Here is a 25,762-nt window from a genome sequence, read left to right as displayed (position 1 = left end):
TACATAATCCTACTTTGGGGCAGACTTTGCATGACTCTTCCAGAGTAAATTACTTGTCTTTTACTCGTACGAGATGGTGAAAATATAAGTTACCTTTGCTCTACTGTGTATTGTTAACACTCAGAAAATGTGAACTTGCTGGGAGGTCATATAATTGAAATATGCTCCTAACTCAAAGTAACTGCAACTTATATTCGTAACAATGTGGACATAGACCTTTGCAGAAAAAAAGGGGATCTAAAAGGATGCTTTTTTTTTTTTTTTCGTTGTTCTTGAGAAGCACAGATTTTGAACTGACTTGAGAATTACTTGAGACATTTGAGGAGTGTGGATTTGGCTTGTTCTCAGCAGGGGATTTCAGAATATTTTTGTACCAGCAAATGTATAAAAAATAACAGTGAAAAATTTCCAACTATATACAGTTTCCAAATAAAAGTGAAAAGACAAAAAAAAAAAGAAAGCTTAAGAATAATGAAACATTTCGACAGGATTTCTGGTTTGGACACATTCGTTCCCTTTTTCATTCTATCATCATTAAATCAGGTAAAGGGAGCACAGGTCGGATTTTTGTGTAATTGATCTAATTTTTTCCAAAAAGGTGCTAAAAATTGTGTTCAGCATTATTTTTGTTTTTTTTAATCAATATTCTGTTTTTTGTGTTTGTTTGTTTTTTTTTTTGTTTGGTTTTTTTTTGCCTTATTGGTTGTTGAAATGTTCTAATTTAAACCTTAAAGAATTACCAAGACAATGAATTCTTACGGCAGGAGCAGCTCTGTCACACAATTATAGCTCTTGAACTGAACTGATCAAAAATAAATAAACAAAACTTTTGACAGATAATGAAAGCATCAGCAGCTCTGCCAGCAATAATGCACGGTAAAATCTGCCAGTTATGTTTGTAGGAAATCCAGTCAGCTAAATAATTCATATCCATAATAAAACATAACTTTTGTGCTGTCTGCTGAACCCAAACTGGAAATGAGATAATCCAATATTCTCATAGTCTCAAACCTCTTCAGCCCAACAGACTGCAGAAAGACATTTGCTCCTGGCTGAAGAGAGACTAGAAATAAAGATGACATGTCAACAAAAATTAAACGCTGACCTATCAGTGTGCTGTCATTACAGAAAGCTTTCTGACCAGGGATCAGCATGAATAAATGACCCAATGCAGGCAGTAAAAATAACATCAAGCCATTAGGTTCACTTAAAACCTTTGTTATTCTAGATGGAGGATGGAGCTGATGATGGGCAGCTGGAGAAGCTGAGATAAGGCATGCAGAGGTAAGATGGGGATGTTTGAAAGGGTGAGTGGGTGTGGGGAATGAGGTGTGTTCATCTCAGTTTGGGGTTAAAGGTGAATGGTGCTTTGGCGGGCAGAATGAGGCTGTAATTGTGCTGAGATAGCTCAGTCTGCTCTGACTGATAAGCAAAATGGTGCTTAAGATGCAGTGAAAAGTGGAAGAGGAGGTCAGCCAATCTTTAATGGCTGCGAACCGTGGTGCTCTTTAAGAGGAGACCTCCCATGAATAATGCAGTTGAATTCGGTCTTAGTAAGATGAGGGTAACTTTAAGTGGGACTACGGAGGTCTAAATCCCCAATCAGCAGATTCTGTACTTCATGCAGACATCAGTCTTTTACTTCCCCTTTTTCCTTTAGTATCATCTGTTTAAGAAACCAGAGGGTGCTCAGTATCAGCACACATTTATACCCCATCACTGTCAACTTAGGAAAAAATACAAACTATATTTATGTATTACCATACTAAAGTACCAAAGTTACTCATCTTCAGTTTGTTTGGTATGGTTGCGCATAATCATCCATTTATAAAGACAAAAAACATGAGTAGGATTTTTCTTTGAACTTATTTATTCATTCATTTCTGAAAAGAAAAAAAAAGACAAAACAGCTATATTTCTTGCGACCTGCATTTCAAACTTTCTCAATTTTACTGAGGTTATATAGTCGCTGAGGTAAAATAAGCTACTTTGTTACCATGCATGATAATGAAAGTGATTTAATCTCTGCATGAGAAAACACGTTTTATCACATCAAGGGTGGAAAATCCTTCTAGTGTGTTCACCAAACACAGCCAATGTTTGGTGATAATAAATAATAAAATTGCAGTGTCAGTTCAAATTCTCATGATTTAAAATCAAGAACAAAATCATGCATACACACACAGAGGGATGACAAACTGGATAAAAAAAAAATGTGCTAAAGTCAGGTGCCCATGCAACTTGAAAGGACATGACTGTCCACTTGGTCCTTTTTTTTTTTTTTTTTTTTTTTTTTCAAACCATTTCTTTCAACAGGAAGGTCCCATTCATACACAACTTTTCTTCTTCCAGGAAAGTTCTGGCCAGGATTGCAACTTAACAACTTCCTCATGTAAACAGTTAAATACCACAAGGGGTTGAAAAAGACTAGGTGAGGATATACAGGCTTTATAAACCAAATCTGCACAATTTCCGGGTGGCTAAACTACTGCATGTAAAATCCTAACAAGATTCCTTCAGCATAGTTTGTCAGAGACCCTTAAAGGTGTAGAAAGAGAACATAATCTATAAACTAACAGTAGAACCCCTGCATGGAAACATAAGTTGGATATATTTGCAGATAAAAAAAATATTAAAAAAGAGCTAATAAAATTAAATGACATGACATTCCTAGCTGGTAAGGATGATTCACACAGGTTTCACAATAAAGATGAAATGAAAACATTACAAGATAAATGATTGCATAGCCTTTATTTAGAATAAATCTGCAAAGACAAAAAAGCAAGGAACAGAAGAAAAATAGTGAATATTAGGAACAGACTCAGCAACCATTAGGGCTTTACTGCAGTGTCATCTGTCAGTGAGACAGTAACAAGATGATCTCAGAGCCACAGATGAATAATCATTCAATTCTGCTCCTGTTAAGCACTTACCAATCCCCTTAAGTCAATCTCATGATGGACAAATTTTAATAATGACAGACAACCTCATCACTTCATCCTCCACCATAACATGCTAAATATATGTGCTTCACGGCGCACCGTCTACCCCTACCATTAATACACCAACTATTTTATTAATTTAATTACCTCAATTATTCAAAATTCCAGTTAACTAATAACCTAAGTCATATCAAGACACGTGTCATGGTCCCCTTTGATGTAGTAAGGTATACACAGCTAATAGAACTGTTTGTTTTTATTAACGCAATTCTAAACCAGCACATACTGTGACACCATTAATCATTGCCTTGATCCAAAACCATAAGGTGCCTCAAGCTAAAGTTCTTTTAGACTTTTATATTAAATGCAACTTATTATTAAAGATCAAGAAACTGAAACAGAAAACCTGTTCAGGACTTGATTTTACAGTTAACAGCCCTAAACTGCCCACTAGTGGAGAAGTTAGTTAAAACAAGACAAAATGGGATGAACTCCTCTGCAGACACACATGCTTGTGTCCACACTTCTGCAACAGCCTAAAGGTTTTGGTCGGTCTCATGGAAACGGTGGAGGTGGTCAGCGTACCTGGAAGGGACAAGCAACAATAAGAAAGTCTGCTATGCTGAGGTACAGCACTTCATAACTGGTTGTTCACTTACTTTTTAGCACAGAAAGCAGAGCAGTCTCTGCCAACACTCTCACTCCAAGCAGTCTTGTACAGCACCTTAAAAGACAAGTAACAAGTTAACATGTGAGTCCCGTTTCTCCAGAGCTCAACATTAAAATGTGTCAGAGGTCCCTTCCTTTTTTTGACCAAAAACATACCAAGAAGACCAAACAATGCAGAAACAGGGTGTAGAAGAAGGCGATGGTCCTGGCCATCTTGTTGGAGAGTATCACACGTCCCTGAGACACATACAAAAGGAAACATTTGCCTGGTTTTGCACCAAAAGGAGAAGAATATGTGTGAGAAACTGTGTGAGATTGAGGCTCACCAGGCTAAGAGTTGCTTTATCCCAGGGACTCAGACTCAAGTATCTGCGCTGACGCTCCTGAAAACAACATATAACACTGATGCCATCTCTGACAATAGGTGTGACTGTAACATTTAAAACCTGTATGTGGTTAATATGTCTGTATCTCAGTTCCTAAATATTCTACATTAATGTCACTTAGCCAGGACAAACAACCTTTTGGAGAAAAAGCTTTTTTGGTCCATCCAGATCAAAACTAACTGTTTTCTGGTCTGTTAAGGTAACTGTGGGTATCAACTAGACTGAATTAAATTCTGAATCAGTCTGAAATGCTGCTGGAGTGAAATCAATCTAAGAGTCAAATAGCAGACTTCTCATCAGGGAATATAAGTGGAAGCTTGCAGGGTCCCAGTAATTTTGGGGTCACTTTTGGAAAGTGTTGCTTGTTTGTTGTCACATTTCTCTGCTCGGTTTTTTAATATATTATTTTTGTCACTTTAAAAAAAGGGTGTAAACAGTGTGACAGAAATGTGTCAACAACAAAGAAATACATAAATATACACATTCATTTAATGCTTTTAAACCAGGGCAGCCCGAGTTGAGTCCTCTGGAGTTGATGTCCTGCGACCGATGCATCCCTACTCCAACACACCTGACTCAAATGAATGGTTTGTAACTAGACCTCTGCAGAGATTAATGACATGTGGATGAAGGAATTCAGCCATTTGATTCAAGTGTGTTGGAGAAGTTGCAGGACAGCAACTCCAGAGGACTATTTGGGCTCCCTAGCTTTAAACCAACTGGGACACATCAGGGAATTTTATTCATTCATTCATTATTCAAACCGCTTAGTCCAATCAAGGGTCACGGGTCAAAGAATTTGTTTTGAATAAACTTATGTATAAAAGTAAAAAAAAAAAAGATGATTAAAAAAAAAAAACATGCTAAAGCTGCTTTCGTAAACAGATTCTATTTGATGTGAAATTATTGTATGATTGACTTTTTTTTTTTTTTTACTTTAAGTTAATTATTTTGCTTCGTTTTAAAAACACATTTTAAGTCTTAAAGGTTTGGGCTTTACCTCCCTTTGGCATGTTAACTTTCAGCAGCTGAACCAAATTTGTTTTTTCAATCTCAAGTTTGTATTAATTAATCAACATTAATAAAAACAAACCAAAAACAGAAAACCATTATTGTACATAAAAAAGTTTAAACTGTAGCTGCACTCCAATATCAGAAATAGGACCCCTGTACCCTCTTGCTGAAGGAAGAAAAGGGATCCAGTCTCTCCTCATACTGGGAGGAGTATCGCATCACTGTGTCGTCGCTACCACCAGCCTACAGCAAAATAAAGAGAGTGTTCCTTTAAGCATTCATCAGCCTTGGCTTGAATTTCCCACAACAACAAAACAACATCAGACACAACACACCATGTGAAGGACATTCATTCATGCCGTCTCTCACACACACACACGTACACACACACACACAGACGCACTCTGCCTGGGTAGCTCTGCAGGAATTTGATTTTCTCATAGAGCTTGATGTTGTCTGCCCTCAAGCTGTCCAACTCATTCTGCAGGGCCGCAATGGTGTGCTGCATGGAGCGGTTCTCCTGCAGGTGGTCAGAGGGAACACAGAGGGATGAGAAGTTGATTATATCACCAAAGGAAAACATGCACTGTGTATATGTTTGTGTGTGACCCACAGCTTCCAGTTCCTGGTTGCGGGAGCGGAACCTCTCCCGTTGGCTGGAGATGATGGCGAGCAGGGAGTCCATCTGTCCCTGAGGAAGTTCTGGTTGGGTGCCTGAACCTGCAGTATAAATTCAGCACATAAAACATCATTTACGAATTTCATTTACATGCATATGTGTCAGCTACAATTTACATGTTTTTCCGTATCTAAAAAGCTAAAGTCTGCAGTCTGACTTTGGTACAAATGGTGTTTGGCACATGTAAGGAGAAAAATCCCTCTAATCTCACCATTTTGCAGTATTTAAAAAGACAAAACCCTTGTGGAGATCCCTCTCAGCACATTTTCTTCTAAGAACTGTGAAGCTCGAAAATCTGACTTGTCTTTGTGGATCAACTACATTCATGTGGCATCAGCTCCGCAAGAAAAAAGGATTTTCAGTGGGGAAGTTTCACACAAACATCAAAGCAGGGTGATTAATTCAGTTTAAGAGATCTGATACTGCTTATTTAAAAATTCTAATCATGCCTTTTGATAATTATACATCTGTCCTAATCATTATGGTGGCAAACTATCCTCCTCAACTGTTCCCTTTTGTAGAAACTGTGTCAATTTTCTCCCTTTCAGACTCTTAAAACTGTTGTGTTTCTGTGTTCATATTGACCACCAATCCCAGCCAGGTCATAGTTTTCCTTTATCTTCATCTTTAAAACTCTGATATGCTGTGGATTGATCTTATGCTGCAACACAAACCCTGCTTTCCACTGATACCTGATGTGCCAAGTCTAAAACAGTTGCATGTGTTTGTAAAAGCTTGACTGTGTGCACCCCCCCCCATTCTAATTGTGATGCTAATGCAGCTCTGATAAATGGTAAAATGTTTCTTTCTACATCTCCTGAAAACTGTTTGTAATAAGTCAATGTAAGTTCAAAAGAAATCCAGTTACTATATGTTTTTAGTTGTGACTTTTAAATGTTAAAAGGCTAATAAGCATCTTTTAGAGGGTCGGTGGACAGGAATTTAAATATCATCTCTCTGTAGGGAGATCGCAACCTGTTACAGCGTCTAGCTTGACATAAACTCTGCATCTCAACTGAATGTATAGTGAAAATATACAAGCGTATAGAATGATTAGTATTGCATTTATGCTATTGAGAGCATCATGTGTTAAGACAGAATGAGAGTAAATTAACAGGCGCTGTGAATGCATTTTCACTTAAAACTGTGGTGGGGTGGGGGTTGGACTGGAGAGAAATAAAGTTTAAGAAAATTTCAGAAGAGTTCTGAGTCCTGTCAGTGGCAAAGCTGAACATTTCCCCCAGCATTTAAAACTAATGATCCTTAGACATACCAGTAAGCATGGCGGTGACCTCCTTGATGGGCTCTGGGACATTGATCTCAGACCCATCTGCGTCAGGGCGTTGCAGGGAGGACATGGCCTGGATGGTGCTCAGGTCATGCTCCAGCTTCAAGATCAGCTCCTTCTGCTCAGCGCTTGTACGCACTGCAGCTGAAAACTCCAGCTGAAGCTCAGAGTAATGGCCTGTTGGGAGAACAGATCGTATGCAGATTATCTCTCAGTTAAAATCCAAAATGCTGTGAAAAATATAGATATTGTTTAAAAGATAACTCACGTGAAAAGGCTGTAAATGGTCAGTCAGTCCAAAACACCTTTAAGATTCCCTTTTCCTGCTTTCTAACAAACTCAACTGATCTTTTTCTCTGAGAATACTTTACTTTTTCCTTCTTTTTTTATTTTTTTAAGAATCACCCATCTTTAACAAAACATGCAATGAGGAGAAAAAAAAAACACCAAGCGCACGCTTTTAGTATTTGTATAAAAGAGATTTACTTCAATTATCACACCTAGGGTGCATGTGAATAATAATGATGATGAATCAAATGTCAATCATAACAAATACATCGTGAACATTTCATACAGTGATATTGCTTTTCAATGTTGTAGAAGGGACTGTTTTACAGTGCTGAGAACAAACAACATGATACGCTTAGTAAATAGAAAGATAAAGAAACAATGATACATGAGGGGAAAAAAGGGAGGGAGGGAGACCCCAAAAGAGAAAAAAAAAGCATCTCAGGAGTGACAGAAGTGCTGGAGAAACCACATTTAAAAAAAAAAAAGAAAAAAAAAACAAGTAACCATCCCTTTACAGTCATGCAGCCTTTTGTACTACAACACACATACACGCACGCACACTCACAAAACAAGCAGTGGGAGAAGTTATGAGAATTATTACTTCCACGTTGTTGATGACAGGTTGGAAAAAAAAATCTAAAAACACTCAACTTCCTAAAGCCTCAACAAGCATCTTAAAGCTTTCCAAAAGAGGAGGGGAAGGGGTGGGGGGTGGGGGCAAAGATCTCCCCAGGTCATTTGGTTGTCAGACTACACCGTGGTTCAAGACATGGGTGAACTGAAGCAACAACACTAGGTAGCAATACTCAGAAAACGTCGGCAACCTTTCAACAGAGGTGGATAACTACATCACTATTTGGCTTTTTGCTGCTTCTTTTCATTCTTGAAAGAATCGACTGAAATGTTTCTTGTCCCAGAGCTGATCTCTGGCTGTTTTAACATGAACTAACCCAAAATGTGATGACGTAATGGCTTAAGACTTCAAATTAGCAGGAGCCAACGTGAGTGAGAAAAAAAAAAAAAGATGAGGAAAAAAATGAATGCAAGTGGAGGGGGAGTTAAAAAGATGAGTGTATTGTGCTGTATTATGTATAAATGTATTACTGAGTGTGCTATGCATACAGCACCACTGATTCAGAAAGTGTTTCCTTACAAAAACCCACTTCGTAAGATATATTCTAAAAGTATTACAAAAACATCTGAGGTTTTTCTTTTTTTTTTTCTTTTTTTCCTTTTTTTTTTCTATTTTCCTGAATATGGTGACCAGTGCTGCTGTTCGGGCTTCCATTACAACTAATGTCTCAAATGAATAACCACTACTTCAACAGATCATACAGTAAAGCTTTACGACTTCAGAAAACATGATATGATATACAGCATCTGTTACACCTTTACAATGTTATTCAACAGTGTATAGAATCATCTGATTTAAATTTGTAGAAAAATATCTGTGGATCATGGAAAAGTCCTGAATCGTCCCTTCTCTGCTCCTGCCTTCAAACAAAAGCACACTGTGACAATAGTGAATCAATCAACTACTTGATCGACTGTATTTACACATCTCTTTTCCAAATAACCATTAAAATTGGCACACGTCATTATCAATACCTGTAGTGCCGTTATTAATGTCACAGCAAACCTGACACAAACAGAAAAATACAAAATGCCCCATGAATAAATTCATTGTTATTACAGTGTATGCTGTTTCTGCATGCTTCCTCCTTCAATGCTCTGGCCTTTCATTGCTAGTTAGTTTATGTACAACCAAAGAAATGCATCGTGTGTTTGTGGGATGTGGGGAAGGGCGGGGGGGACGACACAACTGCCTGAAATCAGACCTGGACTAAAACATGACTGCAGCTCAGTCATAAGAAAACACAACTTTGTTTCATCCCATTACAGTTTCCCTGCACTCCAGCAACTACAGAGACCCCTCTCCAGAGAGCCGAGAGAAATTTAAGTACCAACAATGGAGTCTATGATAAATAAATTTGGATCAGGGTACGATCTATATGATGGACAAGTCAGCTGAAACGTTCTACGTCTAATGACATCACTAGTTTGGTGCCCTGCTTGGCAGTTGAAGGCACAAATCTGATGATCTCACATGGTTCAGGTGAGCTGATGGATCTGGCTAAACAATGACAGATGGTTTAAGTGCTTTTATTCTACAGTAGCTATTCCTCACTATTACAACACGTCATGGTGGTCCAATCCCAGCAGTCCGACAGAAGGCCGTCAGCGTGCTGCAGAGGACGGATGTCTCACATCAGTCGTCCAACAGCAAGAGTCAACATTTGAGAAGTTTTACAATTATTAGACAAATCTAAAAATCCAATTTTAACTCACGCGTGGGAACACAGTGCAATGCTGTTATTGGTATCTTTAAAAAGGCTGACAAGTCATCTGGATGCACATTCAGGATAGAGAAAGGCTTAAGGATGGACTGAGAAGACTGAATAGAAACCAAAACTGATAGGAGTATCTACAACTGCAAAGGACAACAGCCCTGTGCGCAAGTGACTGCATCTCACAGTCGTGTGGAGGATGAAGTTAAGAGTTTGCAGGAGAGAATGACAGTTTATCCTGTAAAAGACATGGATACAGCCACCTTATATTCTTTCATTTTTAGTGTTAAGATGTGGATATGAGTCTGTGCTTGGTTTACAACCACTTTTTAAAAAAGGCATACACTTCCCAGAATCCTGGGAATTTGTACTCTGTTGTAGTGTTTACAGACCCTGTCCAAGATAAGTCATAAAAAGATCCTCCTAAGTGCTTTGTCACTAACTGCAATATAAATTCTGCATAATCATAGGCTGGCTATCTCTGCTCGATCTGGCGTAGCACTCCTGCTAGCTGGTACACTTCTCTAATCTCAATTTGGCAGATATGACCTCTTTCAAGTTAGCATGTGTTCTCAAGTTTAGGTAATTTCATTCAACCTATTTGACAAAGAGTATAAATTTGGACCAGTTAATTATGTTAATGTAATTAATGGATGAGTGAAGTCTGGCTAAAGAAAGCTGCAGGCCCGGCTGAGTGTTAGTGTTGGGCTTGCCAAAGAAAAAGAAACAAATAGAAAAAAAACAAAAACATTATCTTAGTATAGAAAACAGGAAGAAAAAAATAGGCTATCATATATTCACTGATCTTGATATGTCGTTTGATTTTTCTAGCTAGCAATTTAAGAGCATTAACAGTTGTGGTAAGAGCTTTATGCTTATGGGAGCATGAACTGTAGCAAACACATTTTCAAAGCTATTGAAATGACACTAAACTTTAGGATTCATGAATATACAAACAAACGAGAACTAGTACATCTTTGTAAATATTAACCAATACTGCCGGCAGTCTATACGTCTAATAAAAATGTTACTTGCCCTCAGGAACAGTATAATCCCTTAAAAAATAAACAACTCATATGATAAGACATTAAATGAAAAATACAGCACCTATAAATAAGCAGAATAAAAACCAAACTATAAATGCAAAATAGCAATAAAACCAAGCTACAGTAAATCATAGTATTACACTACTTTGTGAGAAGATTAATGTGATGGTAACGCATCAAACAGCTTAAAGAAGGGTGTCAGTTGTGCACTAGTAGTGTGTGCAAGTAGATACGAAATATGACCCCACTCATTGGAAACACTAAACACTCCTCAATCTCGCACACATGTGCACACGCATGCATTGACAGGCATGCGTGTGCATGCATCTGCGTAAACACACACACACACACACACACACACACACACACACACACACACACACACACACACACACACACACAAAGGGGAGGCAGTGGGCTGACAGGCACTGAGGGCTTGTGTGGGACAAGGAGGAGGTGATATGCCTTATATTTTGTAGTGTATACAGTAGAATTCAATGCAAAAGACTTACATCCCTGGATACAGGATTGACTGGAGGAGAGTGGCAACTACACCAGGGTCGGGGTGAACTCACTTTGACAGCAACCAGCAGAAAGGACACATTGATCAAGTTCAGCATTCATTCGTTAAAACCCCTTTTTTTTCAGTCAAGAATTTAATTTTTCAAATATAATTAATAAAACTCAAATGAGTGAATTGACCTCAACCCTGACTTACATGCAGGCAAGTACAAATGCACACAAGAAAGACTCACAGACACAATCTCTCTCTCTTTTTTCTCTCACACACACTCTTCCTGATTTGGCCTATAAAAAGATGAGTTTGTTAACAGAAAAAAAAGTGTTGTCAGTGGTGCAGACTTGCACCCCCAGCAGGACCAGTGCTGGGTTCAGTTGTGACGTGCACAACCTGAAAACAACAAGAGACATGTACAGTATCACCATGTCAGACAGCTACAGTACTACGTGAGTTAATCGTATCATAGTTCAACAATGCAACATTATTCCACTCTAATTTGTTTTGTTTTTTTCTTAACAGAAACTTGTTATTCTTTTATGTTCCATTTTTATTTTTTTTTTACTAATTAAAAATGCTTCCTAAAATTCCCTATTTTGTACTCTTTAGAGTCAATAGACTGTGCAATCTCTTATTGGCAACCAAATTGCAGTATCAAAAACAGATCATCCTTCATCCTAAAAAGAAGGGTATAAGGAGGCAAAGGAGGGTTCCTTCCTTCCTTCCTTCTTCTTCAGATGAGTGCTTGTATTTGTGAGGAATTACAGATCCTTCTGGCCATCACATGGCTGTCAGCAGGATAGGATACGGGACGCAACAGGTCAAAGTTCATCTGTTTTGAATCAGTAACCATGGCAGCTCAGCCGGCAGGCCTTCCACTACCCTCTTAAGAGTGTAGGAGTGACATAAAAAAAAAACATGCTGCCATTGAGAAGAGAACACACACACACGCATTACCATTTTTTGGTTGTGCACGCACGCACGCACGCACGCACGCACGCACGCACGCACGCACGCACGCACGCACGCACGCACGCACACACACACACACACACACACACACACACACACACACACACACACACACACACACACACACACACACACACACACACACACACACACACACACACACACAGGTGCACACTGACACAACCCCTAACACACAAACACACACGCAGTGAGTGAAAAAGGCAAAGGGTTTGTAACAGTCACTCTACAGTGTGAAAAATGAGGCGTCTCACTGAGTGAGGGGAGGTTTGTGGACACTTGGGAGGTGAGAAGAAGAGCGGGAAAAAATCTCCTTTAAGAAAGTGAGAGTTCTTGTAAGAGAGTTCCTGTCTCTATCTATCATCTATCAGTGTCTATCACTGTGACAGCTGCTGTGTTAGGCCTTGCCTGTGTTACTGAGTCCAGGTTTGAACCCCAGCTGTGGGTCAGACCCCAGCTCAGGACTAACCAGTCTGGTGCACCAGTGGCTGGTGAAAGGGGGGAGGTACAGCAGGGCCAGAGGCCAGCAGGACGGCTAAGTGCTTTTCTCAGTACAAAAACAAAACTCAGTTAAAATTAAAAAAGAAAAAAAGAAAGGAGAGACACTTAAGTTCTCTTATTTTGTTCTTCTATGTATTCAGTAAATCTTCTTTTTAAGGGTTTTGCCAACCACTCTTTGTTTCTTTCCTCTTTTTGGAAAGCGTCTATGTAATAAAAATGGCTGCTGAGCTTGACTTTGGCTGTGTCCACTCTCCAACTGGAACAAAGCAGGAGGGGTCCAAGGTTAGAGGTTGTGAGGTTATGAGACGACAGGGATGAAGGATGGTCAGGGGAAGCTAAAACTCCCACTCTGAGGGATCCTCTTTGCTGGCAGCCTTCTCCAGCCTGTGGATGATGTTATTGAGATTGGCTGCTTTCTTCTTGCGCAAATTGTTGTCCCTGGGGTTTCTGGTGGGGCCAGAGGCTGGGATGTTTGTACTAGAGGCTGAGCTACTGGAGGATGCCTCTGTGAGGCTGAAGAGACCCAGTCCACTTTGCCCACAACTGGAGCCTGGCCCGGCAAAGCCTGAGGTGGTGCAGTCCAACTGGGCAGGGGAATTATTGGAGCCCCCTGCTTCAGACTCAGCTTCCATGTCATGATCTTTGCATGCTCCTCTGTGATCGTCCAGACCAATGCCCAGTCCCTGGCGTGTCTCCGCTGTGCCCTCAGATTCTGTCCCATCACAGCTGTCGCCTTCTCCTGATTTGGACCCACGGAGAGAGGGCGACCCCCCTTCACTGCCAGGCCCAACCCCCCCAGCTGCCTGGATCTCCTCTATGAAAAGCTCTCTTCGAATGCGTGACCTAGCAGAGAAACATGACTTCAGTCAAACAATTCAAATTATAAAATATAGTTTTAGGAACACAACTATGTTCAATCCACTTAGTTGCTGACATAGAATAAACACAACCTTGTAAGATATTCATGCAAATACGTTAACATTAAAGAAAGTCCAGTTACTAACCTGTAGTTATGAAACCAGTTGATAACAGTGCTGGTCTTCAGGTTGAGCTGGGAGGCCAGCTCCTCAATGGTTTTAGGGGAGGGATAAGGCTTCTGCTGATAAGCCTTTTTCAGTGCCTCCTTCTCCTCAGGGCCCAACACCACCCTGGGCTTCTTCAGTTGTTGCTGTCCCGGGCTCTGAGACCCCTGCACATAATCTGGCCCAACCAAACCCCCTTCTACAGAATGGCCATCACTCAGGGAGCTCAGCCGCCTCTTCATGTAAGCTGGAAAACAACACAAAAACATCAGGGGGATGTCAGTACACAATAGGCTAATTAATTGTTAAGATGAACTGTAAAAAATTAAAGGAACTGGTAGTGATGCAAAGCCTGTTGCTACTCCACTGGTTGCCTCCACTGTACCGTATGTCTCTACATGATGAAATGACTATAGTGGTGATACAATATCATTTGTATATAAATATTTGAGCACTTTTCAATGTTTGAAAGGAAAACAAAAATAAAAAATTCAAGGTTTTTCTCAGGATATACAGCATTTGTTAGAAGCAACAAATGTGGGATGGTGAGGATCAACTGATGTGTTTTATTGCTGTCAAAAAAACATTTAAAATACTTTGAGATATTAGCTATATATAGCTAATCGTCTTAAGTCTGGTCACTTAGCAGACATTTAGTGCAATGTCACTTCAGCTAGCTACTGCTCAGTTAATCATAATATAATTCTCAATATTTTTTGGGTTATTTATGTAATGTGAAATAAGATTACTAATGGAGACAAATCTGGCAATAACAGCAGGAATTTATAGCCAGAGGGTTAGGAAAACTGGCTAGATGAAGGTGAACATAAAAGGGCCTTCCTGTGAAACCACGTATTAGAAAACGAACCCTGCAAGTATCACCATCAGCCACTAGGTGGAGCTCTCGTCTTTCTCACAGACTGACAATGACAGCATCACTTCCATTTTAAAGCAACCGAGAAGCACCATTTACCCCAGGCACCAGCAGCTGAAAAATGAACAGCTCATGGCAGCTTTGCATGAGGTTGACATTTCCCCAACCCCAATACACCCTACTGGATATATTAGTGTTCCAGGGGAAAAAACCCCTGAGAGCAAGGTTAGACCACTCTGAAAGTTGTGTGCTGCCTCACAGGCTTGTGCCACAAGAGTGTGAGGTCAAATATGGTTACTCCAGATTAGGTCTGTGTCTTTCCTCTGGGCTCTGCAGGTGGCTAACCAACAATAACCAAATACTATTTAGATGCATTACTGGTCAATATATAGATTAAAAGAGTGACTAAAGAATTACCCCACGGGGTCAAAATGTTCAAAATACAAAGATGTAAGGTCAGTTTAGTATTTCATCATCCTGTAGTTTGCAATATCAGAAAATAAAACTGATTCTGAAAGACAGAGCTCACTGGAAGGTATAAGTATTTATACTGTCTCTCCAGAAAGCGAGAGAAAGCTTCAGGTGGGCAGTCGGGGTCAGTATAAGGCAGCTGGGAGGGTGAGGCTTCTTTGGCTGCCAGATTTCGGGAAGAATCAGCAGCAAAGAATACACAATGATGGAGTGACAGTATGGGCTAGCAAATTATGAAAATACAAGATTATAGACACTGATGATTATTATGATGATGACGATGATGAAGAGAAACGCTGATGACTGTGAGTAAGCAGGCCCCCGGCAGTCCCCTGGCTGTCACATCGAATACAGTATGTGATGTCTGCAGTCCTGATTGGTACTGACATCACACCAAGATGACTGTGATCTGCACAACATGCTCTGCTATCTTGCACAAAGGATATTGTGTGTGCAGATGTGCATGTGCAATTCAAAGGCTGCTGCTTGTGTGTGTTTTTTTTTTGTGTGAATGTACTTATAAACTAAGGCACATGCTGAAGCAGATAATGTGAAGCATTCTCTGGGAGCATTTTGTTTATTAGTTCTGACAGCCAACTGCATTGTATAGACTGTGCATTTCTTTCTTACTCATTGAGCTTTTGTTACACACCTTTCTTCTCCAGGCGTTTCATGTCCATGAGTTTCTCCACACTGTGTGGATCCTGGAGCCAAAGCTGCATGCGGACAAAGGGCTCTCTGCCCTTTAGGCTTAGCTTGTGCCAAGGTTTGGGCCTGGCCAGCAGGTCTGAGACAGAACCCTGAGTCAGACCCAGGATAGTTTCCCCAAACAGACGCTGGCCTGGTCAGGCAAGAGAAAGAAGGGGGGAAAAAAACAAAAAAAGGAAAGAAAAAAAAAAAAACATCATTCCAGAGAACTAATTTAGTGTCTGCAGAATGAACAGAGAGGAAAGGGGTTTCAATCATACTAAACTGCACCAAGGCACAGCAGGAAAGCAAATACAATCCCCTTTGTTTCTTACCAAGGTTATTATCAGTTAGCACCTCCTTAACCTTCTTAGTGATGGCGTAAGTATCAAGCTCAGGAGACATTGCAACCATCTCCTGGATGCTGAGACCCAAGTGACCTGGTAGAGGCAGCGGGGTGCCTGGCTGAGACTCCCCACCTGAGGGATCTTCAGAGGGAGCTTTGAGATTGGAGGACTGTGAAGCCAGTGGATCTCCAGTTAGACCATTGACAGATTCCTCAGCTGAACTGAGGGGGGACTCAGGAGCAGGGCTGCAACTAGCTGATGTCTTGGGAGTACCCTCTGCTGGAGCAGAACAGACAGGGTGGCAGAGATCGTACAGGTTAGATGACACGTTACATTACGTAAGAAAATACAGCTTTATCTCCACTCCCCCACCGGGATCAAGAGGATTTTCAGTCAAACTACATAAACTAATTTAGCTCCTGTAAAAACACCAAATGGTGCTTATATTTTCAGTTTGAAGCTTTTTTGGCTTCCACCTTTTATTCCTTCATCTCCCTGTCTCTGTCTGTGTACTACTGCTGTGCAGCTCAGCAGGCTGGAAGAGAGCAGTCATGAGGAGCTGTCAGTGTACATTAGCTGCTGTTTACACCCCCAGAGAGAAAAAGAGAAGCATGCACACGCACATACACACACATACAGAGCTGCCATCTGGCGCTGCAACACTAACTTGTCTATGACATGACAAACCAGCAGCTTGCTGGCTGACACTGCCACAGCACTGGGGATGGGGGGATGGTGGGAAAAGAGGGGGAATGGGTAGGAGGGAGGTGAGGAGGAGGGTGGGGTGAGTGACAGACTGACAGTAACAACTAGCCACGAGCTCTAATCATGCTTTCAGAGCAATGCTTTGCCCAATGATGCCATGGCTGTGAGAATCCATAGTGTGTGCTAGTCAGTGTGTGTCTATGTCATTTGTTTACCTTGGTTTTGAGTTTGCTGGATGTGTGTGTTTTGCCCCTGGTCTCCATTGAGCCACGGCTGCATGCGAAGATATGGCTCTCTGCTCCTCTGGTTCAACTTGTTCCACGGTTTTTGTCGAGACAGACTGTCACTCAATATTCCCTAGAATACAGGAGAAGAGATTGGCTCAGGCATTTAAACAAGTGTAGAGACAGAGCAGTAAAACTCTGGGAAGGGGGAAAAAAAAGCACACACTTTTTTTCCCTCCCCCTACCCTCACCTCTTTGGAATCCTCCTGGTTGTGGTTCTCCTCTCCTGTTTGGCATGTTATTGTCCTCCGGGGGTCTGAATGCATGTTGCTCCACCACTGTTCTCTCCAGTAACCCATTCCTCCAGTACTTGCGGAGCGGGCCGAACCCTCAGAGGAGCGACTCAGCCTAAGCGCTCCATCAGCAGACAAATCGATCCCTGAAGAAGCTCGGCCCTCTCTCTTCACACCAGAGCTGAAGTCCAGGACCGGAGATGGGGACGAGGGTGAGGACAAGAGGGAGCTGGGAGTCTTCTTGAGAGAGAGTGCCACAGGGTTATAAGGGGGAAGTGGCGCAGTGAGAGGAGAGCCAAGGATGTCCCTATGAGACAGTGATGCCAAGGAGGAAGATGAGGATGAAGCTTTGAGTATGGGCTCCAGCGCAGCCTGTTGAGCCTCCATCTCTCTTCGTGCTTGCTCTAAGATGGAGCGGATAGCTTCGTCGGATCCACTGCCCCCTCCGCTTCCCACTCCACCTCCACCCCCTCCTTTTAGTCCCGCATATGACGGCTGAGCATGGGACAAGTCTATTGAGAGATGAGAAAAAGACCCTCATGAGGGACACAGACATGACACAGTGATCTTTAATGATCTGACTCATTTGGAGAGAGAGAGAAAAAAAAAAAAAAAACTGTAACTCACCAGCTTTCTGCACCTGCAGCTCTCTCTTGGCCTGTTCCAGGATGGATTTGATAGCTTCATCTGAGCCTGCCTCTGGGGTGCGGACACGAGCAGTGATGTTACCTGGAAGGACAGGATGAGGGAGTGGGAGGAGATGAGATATCATGTTAAGATTAATAAGTAGGGATAACCAACAGAGCATACAGGAAGAATAACAATGCAGCTGATAAGGACATAAAATGATTACAACAGAGCACTCCCCCCTTCCCCCCAAAAAAGAAGAAAAAAATAAAATGTTCCCACCACTGAGCTATATGGCAACTATAATGGAGACTCAGCTCCCTCAGGAGCTCACACATGCACACGTGCTACAGGGTTCGTAGAATAAATGCTCCCCGCAGAATAACAACTACCAATAAAATCCCTAAATACACATGCTGGCTTTTCCTTTGACGCAAGTCACTGGAACTTCAAGGCACATTTACATCTGTATGCCTTCCCGCAATTAATAAACGGCAACACACTCACACACACCATGGATACAATTCACCCCGACACAAACATGCCACACAGACAGAACGTGCTAGAATCTCTGCGTGAAGGGGACAGACCTGTGTGTGAAGCTGTATCGGAGAGGGTTCTCCGCTTCGGAACATCCTGAAACACTCGGCTAAGCTGGGGCTGGCCTGAGCCCTCTGTTAAAAACAATATACCACACACTATGTTACAGCACTTGTGTGTTGTTGTTTTCTTTTATAGCTAGACTATGTGGTGCCTTACAGTACCCCGCAAATACAAAGAGTGTTTGTTCCGTCCCATGCACATAATAGGGTGCCATAAATCCATTGATCTTAAACATCTGTGGCCCCTGGAGGACTTAAACCTCTCCTCAAACAGAAGTATTAAAACCTCAACTAAAACGAATGAAGTCATAATTTAACAGGTTTCAAACAGGGCCATACTAAGACATCTGCTTAACATGGACGGCCCATGACTTGTTGGTAAATTTTGCTACCTTTTTTTTGTGTACCACTGAGACCACTTTCAATCGGAAATCTCTTGATGCGTTAAGAAAAGCAGGCTCTGGCTAATCGAATCTACCCACCGTTAACGGTACCCCTGCCTTCCTCCTAGTTCCCACCGATCAATAATATTGATGTGTGAAAGGTTTCTGTATTGACTAAAATGGCTAGGAGAGGCTCTTGGGATCTGTGCGTGACTAGGAACTCATTCAAAACACAGGTGTGGCACAGAATGGGAGTTAGGAGAGAGGAAGCAAAGTAAAAAGCTAGTCCATATTGACAAGCTAATCAATGGCTCTGTGCAGGGCTGTGCATACACACACTCAGATACACACACTTGAAACGCAAACACACAGACACTCCTCCTCCACACACAGTCACATTAAAGAGATATAGACTAACCTCTCTGCCGTCCCTGGATGCTGCGCAGTGCGAGGATGTTCTGCTCGTCGGCGAGGAACTGCCTCATCTTATGGAAGGGCTCCTTCCCCCGGATGGTTAGCTTGTTCCATGGCTTTGGTCTAGCCAGGATCTCACTGACTGAACCCTGGGAGAGTCCCAGCACATAGTGGCCAAACACACGCTGACCTATGTTGTGCTTGATCAGCTGCTCTTTCACTTGTCTGGCAATCTCTGCTGTGTCCATGTCCTCCCCATCCAAAACGCTACCAGTGGTGGCATCAGAGTGGCTGGGTGATGGGGAAGGGGCGCTGCCCGCAGTGCTGCTTCCATTCATAGGAGCCATATCTGGACTGGCTGGAGGTGGCTGGGGGCTGCTTGCTGCAAGAGGAATGGCAGCAGACCCTGAGCCAGGGGTGGAGGTAGGGATGGAGCTGAGGGCTGGAGTGAAGGGGGTGAACAGCAGAGCTCCACTGTGGATTCCAGACGACTCCTGCAAAGCTTTCGAGTAGAAGGTCTGGAGCAGCTGCCGCTGAATCAGGGAGTTCAAAGCCATCTTACCACCCACCAGAGGAAACATGGGGGAGTAGAGGTCCTGTCCAATGCCCGTAGGAGTGAAAGGGTGCGTTTCACTGCTGCTGGTGGTGACTGTGTTGAGGGGGTCTGTGTGAGTGCGAGACAAGGGAAGCTGAGACGAGGATGGGAGAGAAGGAGGGGGAGGAGGGGGCGAGGCTGAGGGGTTGCTGTTCATCGTCTCCTCCTTCGTTGTGGACTCTTCTGTCCCTTTTCGCCCGGCTGACCCTACAAGAAAGGTCAAACACACTATGCATTATGGGGGAGTCAACAAAAAAGGGGTTCCAAGACAATATAATATGAAATAAAAAAGGAAGTTGAAAGTTATCTTATTCAAGTCTTTTCCAAATTAGTGAACTTTATTTTCCTTTTTTGCCAACCCCCCCCAGACAAAGTGCCCATGCATTTGTGATTTCAACCTTTCTTGTAAGCCACAGCCTGGAAGAAAAATACAAGAGGACAAACAAAACAGTTGTCACTGTGCCACTTGGGTAGCTTAGCCTGGCCCAGGGCTCAGTCCCTCTTTCTCTCGCAGGCAGAGCAGAGGCAACTGGACAGACTAAGAAAGATGTCTGAGACACCCAATACACCTTGCGAGTCCTCTTCCATGCTGCCACAGCTTGTTCTTGTGTGATAGTCTTATCCCATCGCAGATGCAGTGTCAGTCTTTAGTACATGGCAAAATATATCCAAGTTTAAAAAAAAAAAAAAAAAACCAACCCAATAAAAGGGTAATAAAAATTGTTCGATATACAAATGTTATGGCTTAAACAAGAAAATAAACTGGTTTGAAAAAAACAAAAATGTACAGCTCTGTGAACTTTACAAAGTAACTACACTTACTAAAATATATATATAATTTTTACATACATCATAAGCATTGATGTAAACTTAAAAAAGGTCCTCAGTCATGTAAACCACCAAAATCTATGTTGATGATAAAAGCATGGAAGAATTATTCAAATACATAACCACTGAGATTTAACATGATAGAATAAGACAGTAGGCCCCCCTTACTATGAATGTTAATCAATTCAAAGCTATTCAAGCCTAAAGCAATGACATTTCAAACCCATAAACACTGCTGTAGAGGGCAAGAGTTCTGATGTGGGGGGCATAGTATGCTGTCCTCATTTTTGTGTAATGCAATTTTCATTTATTTATTTGTTTTACTACTTAGGTTGACCTCTTGTTGGGGTATCTGCAAAAACTACACACACAGATGTTTTTTTTCTCTCCTCCATGAAGAATGAAGCCTAATGCAGCAACATTTCTGTGCCAGCGTAACACTTTCCCAATATGTGAAAAAATGTTTCCAATCATTTTGAGTTTTTTTAACCAATAAAACTTTAGATGAAGGTGAAATATTTCAGGAAACATTAAGTATTTAAGTATTCTCAGAGAAACAGAATAACCATGCAAACATACAATGGCATTCAAAAGTTTCACCAGCTTAGGTTAATATTTCTGTTTCTGTGTAAACAGAGTAAAAGAGGGCCTAATTTCCCAAATGCACTGCAAACAACATATCAAATATCTAATTGATTTTTTTTCTTTTTGTAAAACCCTGTTTATTTGCCATTTCAGAAATATAAAATGTTTGGGTATCTACCAAATTAGTCCTTTCTTAGCCCCTCTTTAGGAAGTAACACTGCTTGTAAGCTAGCTAAAAGCCTTTTCTGGTACTTTTTGTCTGAGGGGATTTTGCCGATTCTTCTATGTGATTTTTTTTCTGTCAGATTTCTGGGCCATTTTGCACACATTGCCCTCATATTTCCACAGATTGTAGATGATCTTTATGGCCAGGAAGAAACTTTCAACAGGAGCCTGTTTAAGTTTGTCCATTCTCATTATGAGGTGTTTCAGATTATTGCCTTGTAGAAACCATCTGCCTGTGGGCTATTGTCCTTTGTAACACAAACCCAGAGCATGACCAAGTCACATTCATTCATTATCATTTAAGAGTTGTTTTTTAGTAAATGTACTTTGATGAAATTCTTCATTCCTCTAGCACACATTTTCTCTTTGATGCCAGAAAACTACGTGACAATGAGAACCAAACAGTCTTTAATGCAAATAAAAAGTTTGGTTTTCAATCTAGAAATCAAGAAAATCAAGAATTCAAGAATAAAAGTTCCTTCTTTAATTTATGCCTTTTGGAGATATTTTAATCTTATAATCATGTTACTGTTCACAACAGCAGAGATATTCAACAAAACTTTTGTATGCCACTGTGTATGCAATTCCTTGATGCACCCTACCATTCTCTGCATTCTTGCTCAGCCTTACCTGAAGCTTAAAACCTCGTACAGCCATGAACCCAGTCCTTATGAACAGTACACAGACTTGTGAACACTTACCACTCAGCTCAGTGTTGGCAATACGCAGAGCAGCACTCTCCGACTGAAGAGTACGATTTCTCTCCAGCAACAGCACCTCCAGAGGTTTGGAAGAGTCCTTTTAAAGACATGTAGGATGGAGGTCAAAATGGGATTTTGGGGATTAACCCTTTCCCTGGTTCTACCTTTCAAATACTAATATTCAATGATTTTGTAGTAAATTCTTATATCATAGTCACTTTTACCTGGACAGAGTCAGATATTCCAAACTCCATAGCCTTGAGAATACTGAAAGCACACAAAAATAAACTGTCATACCCCAACAAACACATATGCACACACACACATCAACAGTAAAGCATGCTATTTCTGTCTGTTAAAGGGCAAAGAAGTAAAAGACACAGATATCAAGAGACAAACAAGAGACGCACAAGTTTGACCATTAGAAATGAGGACGCATGTTTAACATTGTTGAAACGCCACACACGTTCATTCATTATCCTAACTGCTTAGTCCAATGAAGGGTCGCGGGAAGCTGGAGTCTCTCACAGCAGTCTTTGGGCGAAAGGCAGGGTACACCCTGGATATGGTAAATGGTAAATGGACTTGTACTTCTATAGCGCTTTTCTAGTCATGCAGACCACTCAAAGCGCTTTACACTACTTGTCACATTCACCCATTCACACACACTCATCCAACACACTCATACCCCACACAGACAGGCACATCGGGGGGCAGCTTGGGGTTCAGTGTCTTGCCCTAGGACACTTCGGCCTGTTAGGGGAAGCCAGGAATCTGTTAGGGGAAGCCTGGAATCTGTTAGGGGAAGCCTGGAATCGAGCCCCCAACTTTCCAGTTGAAGGACAACTGCTCTTCCTCTGTCTTCGGAGCTCTTCTTCCTGAGCTATAGCTCGCCAGTCCATCGCAGGATGCCACACAGAGACAAACAACCACTCACACTCACTCCTGTGGGCAATTTAGAGTAAACAATTAACCTAACATGCATGGTTTTGGATGGTGGGAGGAAGCCGGAGTACCCGGAGAGAACCTACACATACACGGGGAGAACATGCAAACTCCACACAGAAAAGGCCACTGTCCAAGCCTCACCCCAGCCAAGAATCGAACCAGCAACCTGTGAGGCCACAGTGCTAACCACTATGCCACCATGCAGCCACGTCACACACATGCAATGCCTAAAATTCCTTCCGGTCACACCTGTACACACAAAGCCCTTATTTAACTCCTCACCTCAACTCCTTTTTCACCTCCTCATAATCAGATTGTTTCTCCAGTTTCTCCTCCATTTCCTGAAGATTTCAGAGAAAAAATTTATTTTAAAAAAAATTAAACAATGATTTAATTATAGGTTTACTATAAATATACAACAGTGATTTAACTATAGATTAAAAAAAAAAAAAAAAACTACAGGTCAATGTGAACACAGATGTAGCTTTAACTAGAATAAATATATAGAATAAAGCAACAATAAGACAAGAAAACTGAGGAAAAAAAATGTTACTAAAGATTAATGAGAAAATGTTAAAGGGGGGGAGAAAAAAAATCCCTGAAAAACACAGCTGGTGCTGTGTGTTTTGCCGGTTACCTTGAGAAATGCAGACTTGCTGCTGAGCTGCTGCTCCAGCTGTGTGATCTGGGAGCTGGTGGTCTCTCGGAGTTTGGTCAGGCTGGCCTGCAGTCTCTGGACATCCTCCACCAGTTGGGCGGTCTCCCTTTCTTTGGCCCTGAGCTCCACCTCCAGATTAGAGTGGGATGCCACCTCTGTTGCCTGCTCCTACAAACCATATGGATGAGCAATTTAATTTAATAAATACCCCAATTCCAATTAAGTTGGGATGTTGCGAGACGTTCCAATAAAGCTAAGAAAAGGGAAACAAAAGACTGGGAAAGTTGAAGAATGCTAAAAAAAAAAACTAAAAAAAAAAACTTGTTTGGAATATTCTACGTGTGAACAGGTGCACTGGAACCATATGAGTGTCATGAAAGGGTATAAGAGGAGCATCCCTGAAAGGACGACATTCACAAGCAAAAATGAGGTGTGTTTTGCCACGTTGTGAACAAGTGTGTGAGGTAATCGTCCAACACTTTAATATTTCTCTATCTACAATTGCAAGGAATATAGTGATTTATCATTTATAATCCATCATACCATGAAAAGATTCAGAGAATCTAAAAATCTCTGCATGTAAGCAGTGCGCCTGAAAGCCAAAACTGACTGCCCTTGACCTTTGATCCTTCAGGTGGCACTGCATTAAAATCATTTAGTAAAAATTACCTCGTTGGATCAGGAGCACTTCAGAAAACCATTCTCAAAAAACACAGTAAGTTGTTTTATCTACAAGTGCCAGAAATGTCACCAGCATCGGCCTCATCTCAGATGGACTGACACAAAGTAGAAAAGTGTGCTGTGATCTGATGAGACAACATTTCAAATAGTTTTCTCTGAGTCAAAGAAGAAAATAACTATTCGGATTGTTAGGTCAAAGTTCAAAAGCCAGCATCTGTGATGATACGGGGTTGTGTTCATGCCTATGGCACTGCAAAATCTGTGGCACATTCTTCAGCAAAAGACACAATAAGAGTGATCCCAGACTATGGAGTAACTGAAGTTGTACATTAAGACAGAATACGGAAAAATTCCACCTACTAAACAATTAGTGTTTGCAGTTCCCGAATGCTTTTATAGTGCTGTTAAACAGACAGGTGATATAACACAGTGATTAAAAAAAAAAGCCCCTGTCCCAGCGTTTTTTAAACTTGTTGCAGGCATCCCATTCAAACTGAGTGAATATTTTAAAAGAAACAATAATTCGCCAGTTTGAACATTAAGCATCTTGTATGTCTAGTGTATTCACTTGAATATGGGTTAAAACAATTTGCAAATTGTTGTATTCTGTTTTTATTTATGTTTTACACAAAAATACAGCTTCATTGGAACTATAGTTATAATTCATCAAAAGATCATCCATTCAGCACTGCCACTAAGATAAGTTATTGGGAGGAATGTGTTAGTCAGTTGGAAATTAGTTCATCAATACATCAATACATCAATACCTGGAGCCAATTTAGAAACTATTTCTGATGTCAGTGTCTGATCTCAAGATCAGTGGATTCAGTAATCTACTGAATGTATTGAAGTAAAGTACCTCTAGCATATGAAGCAAATTTTTAGCATATCAATATCTTTTTGCCAAGTATCAGTGAGTCAATAAAATGTGTTACCGTGTCAGGGTCGGCCTTGGCCGGGCTGCTGAGTGGCTGAGATTGGTTACTCAAGGACAACTGCTCTCTGAGTACCTCCGCCTCTCTCTGAGCGGCCTCTGCACGCTGGAAAGAAACAGAGAATTTAGTTTTCTTTGACTAGCCATTTAGAAAACATTCAGATAAATTAGAAAAAAGGTTTTAAAAAAAAAAAAAGGCAGACCCACAACATGCAGGCCTCAATATGCATGAAAAATTGGCAGCCTGGAGGGCAAAGTCTCTGACAATAAAGTTGTTTGTGATAAAG

General features: G+C 41.2%; 1 protein-coding gene across 3 annotated transcripts in view; it reads right to left on the bottom strand.

Annotated features, from left to right (window-relative positions):
• Positions 1-2,734: 2,734 nt before the first annotated feature.
• cux1b (cut-like homeobox 1b) overlaps positions 2,735-25,762 on the bottom strand; it is a 63,119-nt gene continuing 40,091 nt past the window's right edge. Inside the window, exons 10-23 of one of the 3 annotated variants that reach the window (XM_079246367.1) lie at positions 25,477-25,581; positions 23,840-24,028; positions 23,485-23,543; positions 22,479-22,521; positions 22,255-22,351; positions 19,325-20,122; positions 18,512-18,595; positions 17,922-18,023; positions 17,253-17,806; positions 16,993-17,134; positions 16,061-16,348; positions 15,691-15,879; positions 13,676-13,940; positions 12,240-13,514 (exon numbers count right to left, since the gene is read on the bottom strand). In XM_079246367.1, the coding sequence (XP_079102493.1) occupies positions 13,007-13,514; positions 13,676-13,940; positions 15,691-15,879; positions 16,061-16,348; positions 16,993-17,134; positions 17,253-17,806; positions 17,922-18,023; positions 18,512-18,595; positions 19,325-20,122; positions 22,255-22,351; positions 22,479-22,521; positions 23,485-23,543; positions 23,840-24,028; positions 25,477-25,581 (3,423 nt within the window). In that variant the 3' untranslated portion in view covers positions 12,240-13,006. Of the gene's footprint in view, positions 3,528-3,601; positions 3,667-3,767; positions 3,849-3,937; positions 3,995-5,170; positions 5,255-5,414; positions 5,532-5,624; positions 5,732-6,963; positions 7,156-12,239; positions 13,515-13,675; positions 13,941-15,690; positions 15,880-16,060; positions 16,349-16,992; positions 17,135-17,252; positions 17,807-17,921; positions 18,024-18,511; positions 18,596-19,324; positions 20,123-22,254; positions 22,352-22,478; positions 22,522-23,484; positions 23,544-23,839; positions 24,029-25,476; positions 25,582-25,762 lie in introns of those variants that run through there. The other 2 variants (XM_079246369.1, XM_079246368.1) reach the window with 2 other exon arrangements.

This window comes from Telmatherina bonti (genome assembly GCF_933228915.1).
Source record: "Telmatherina bonti genome assembly, chromosome: 9".
Lineage (NCBI taxonomy): Eukaryota > Metazoa > Chordata > Actinopteri > Atheriniformes > Telmatherinidae > Telmatherina > Telmatherina bonti.
The sequence above is the reverse complement of the archived record's forward strand: the minus strand, read 5'-3'. Positions and strand labels throughout refer to the sequence as shown.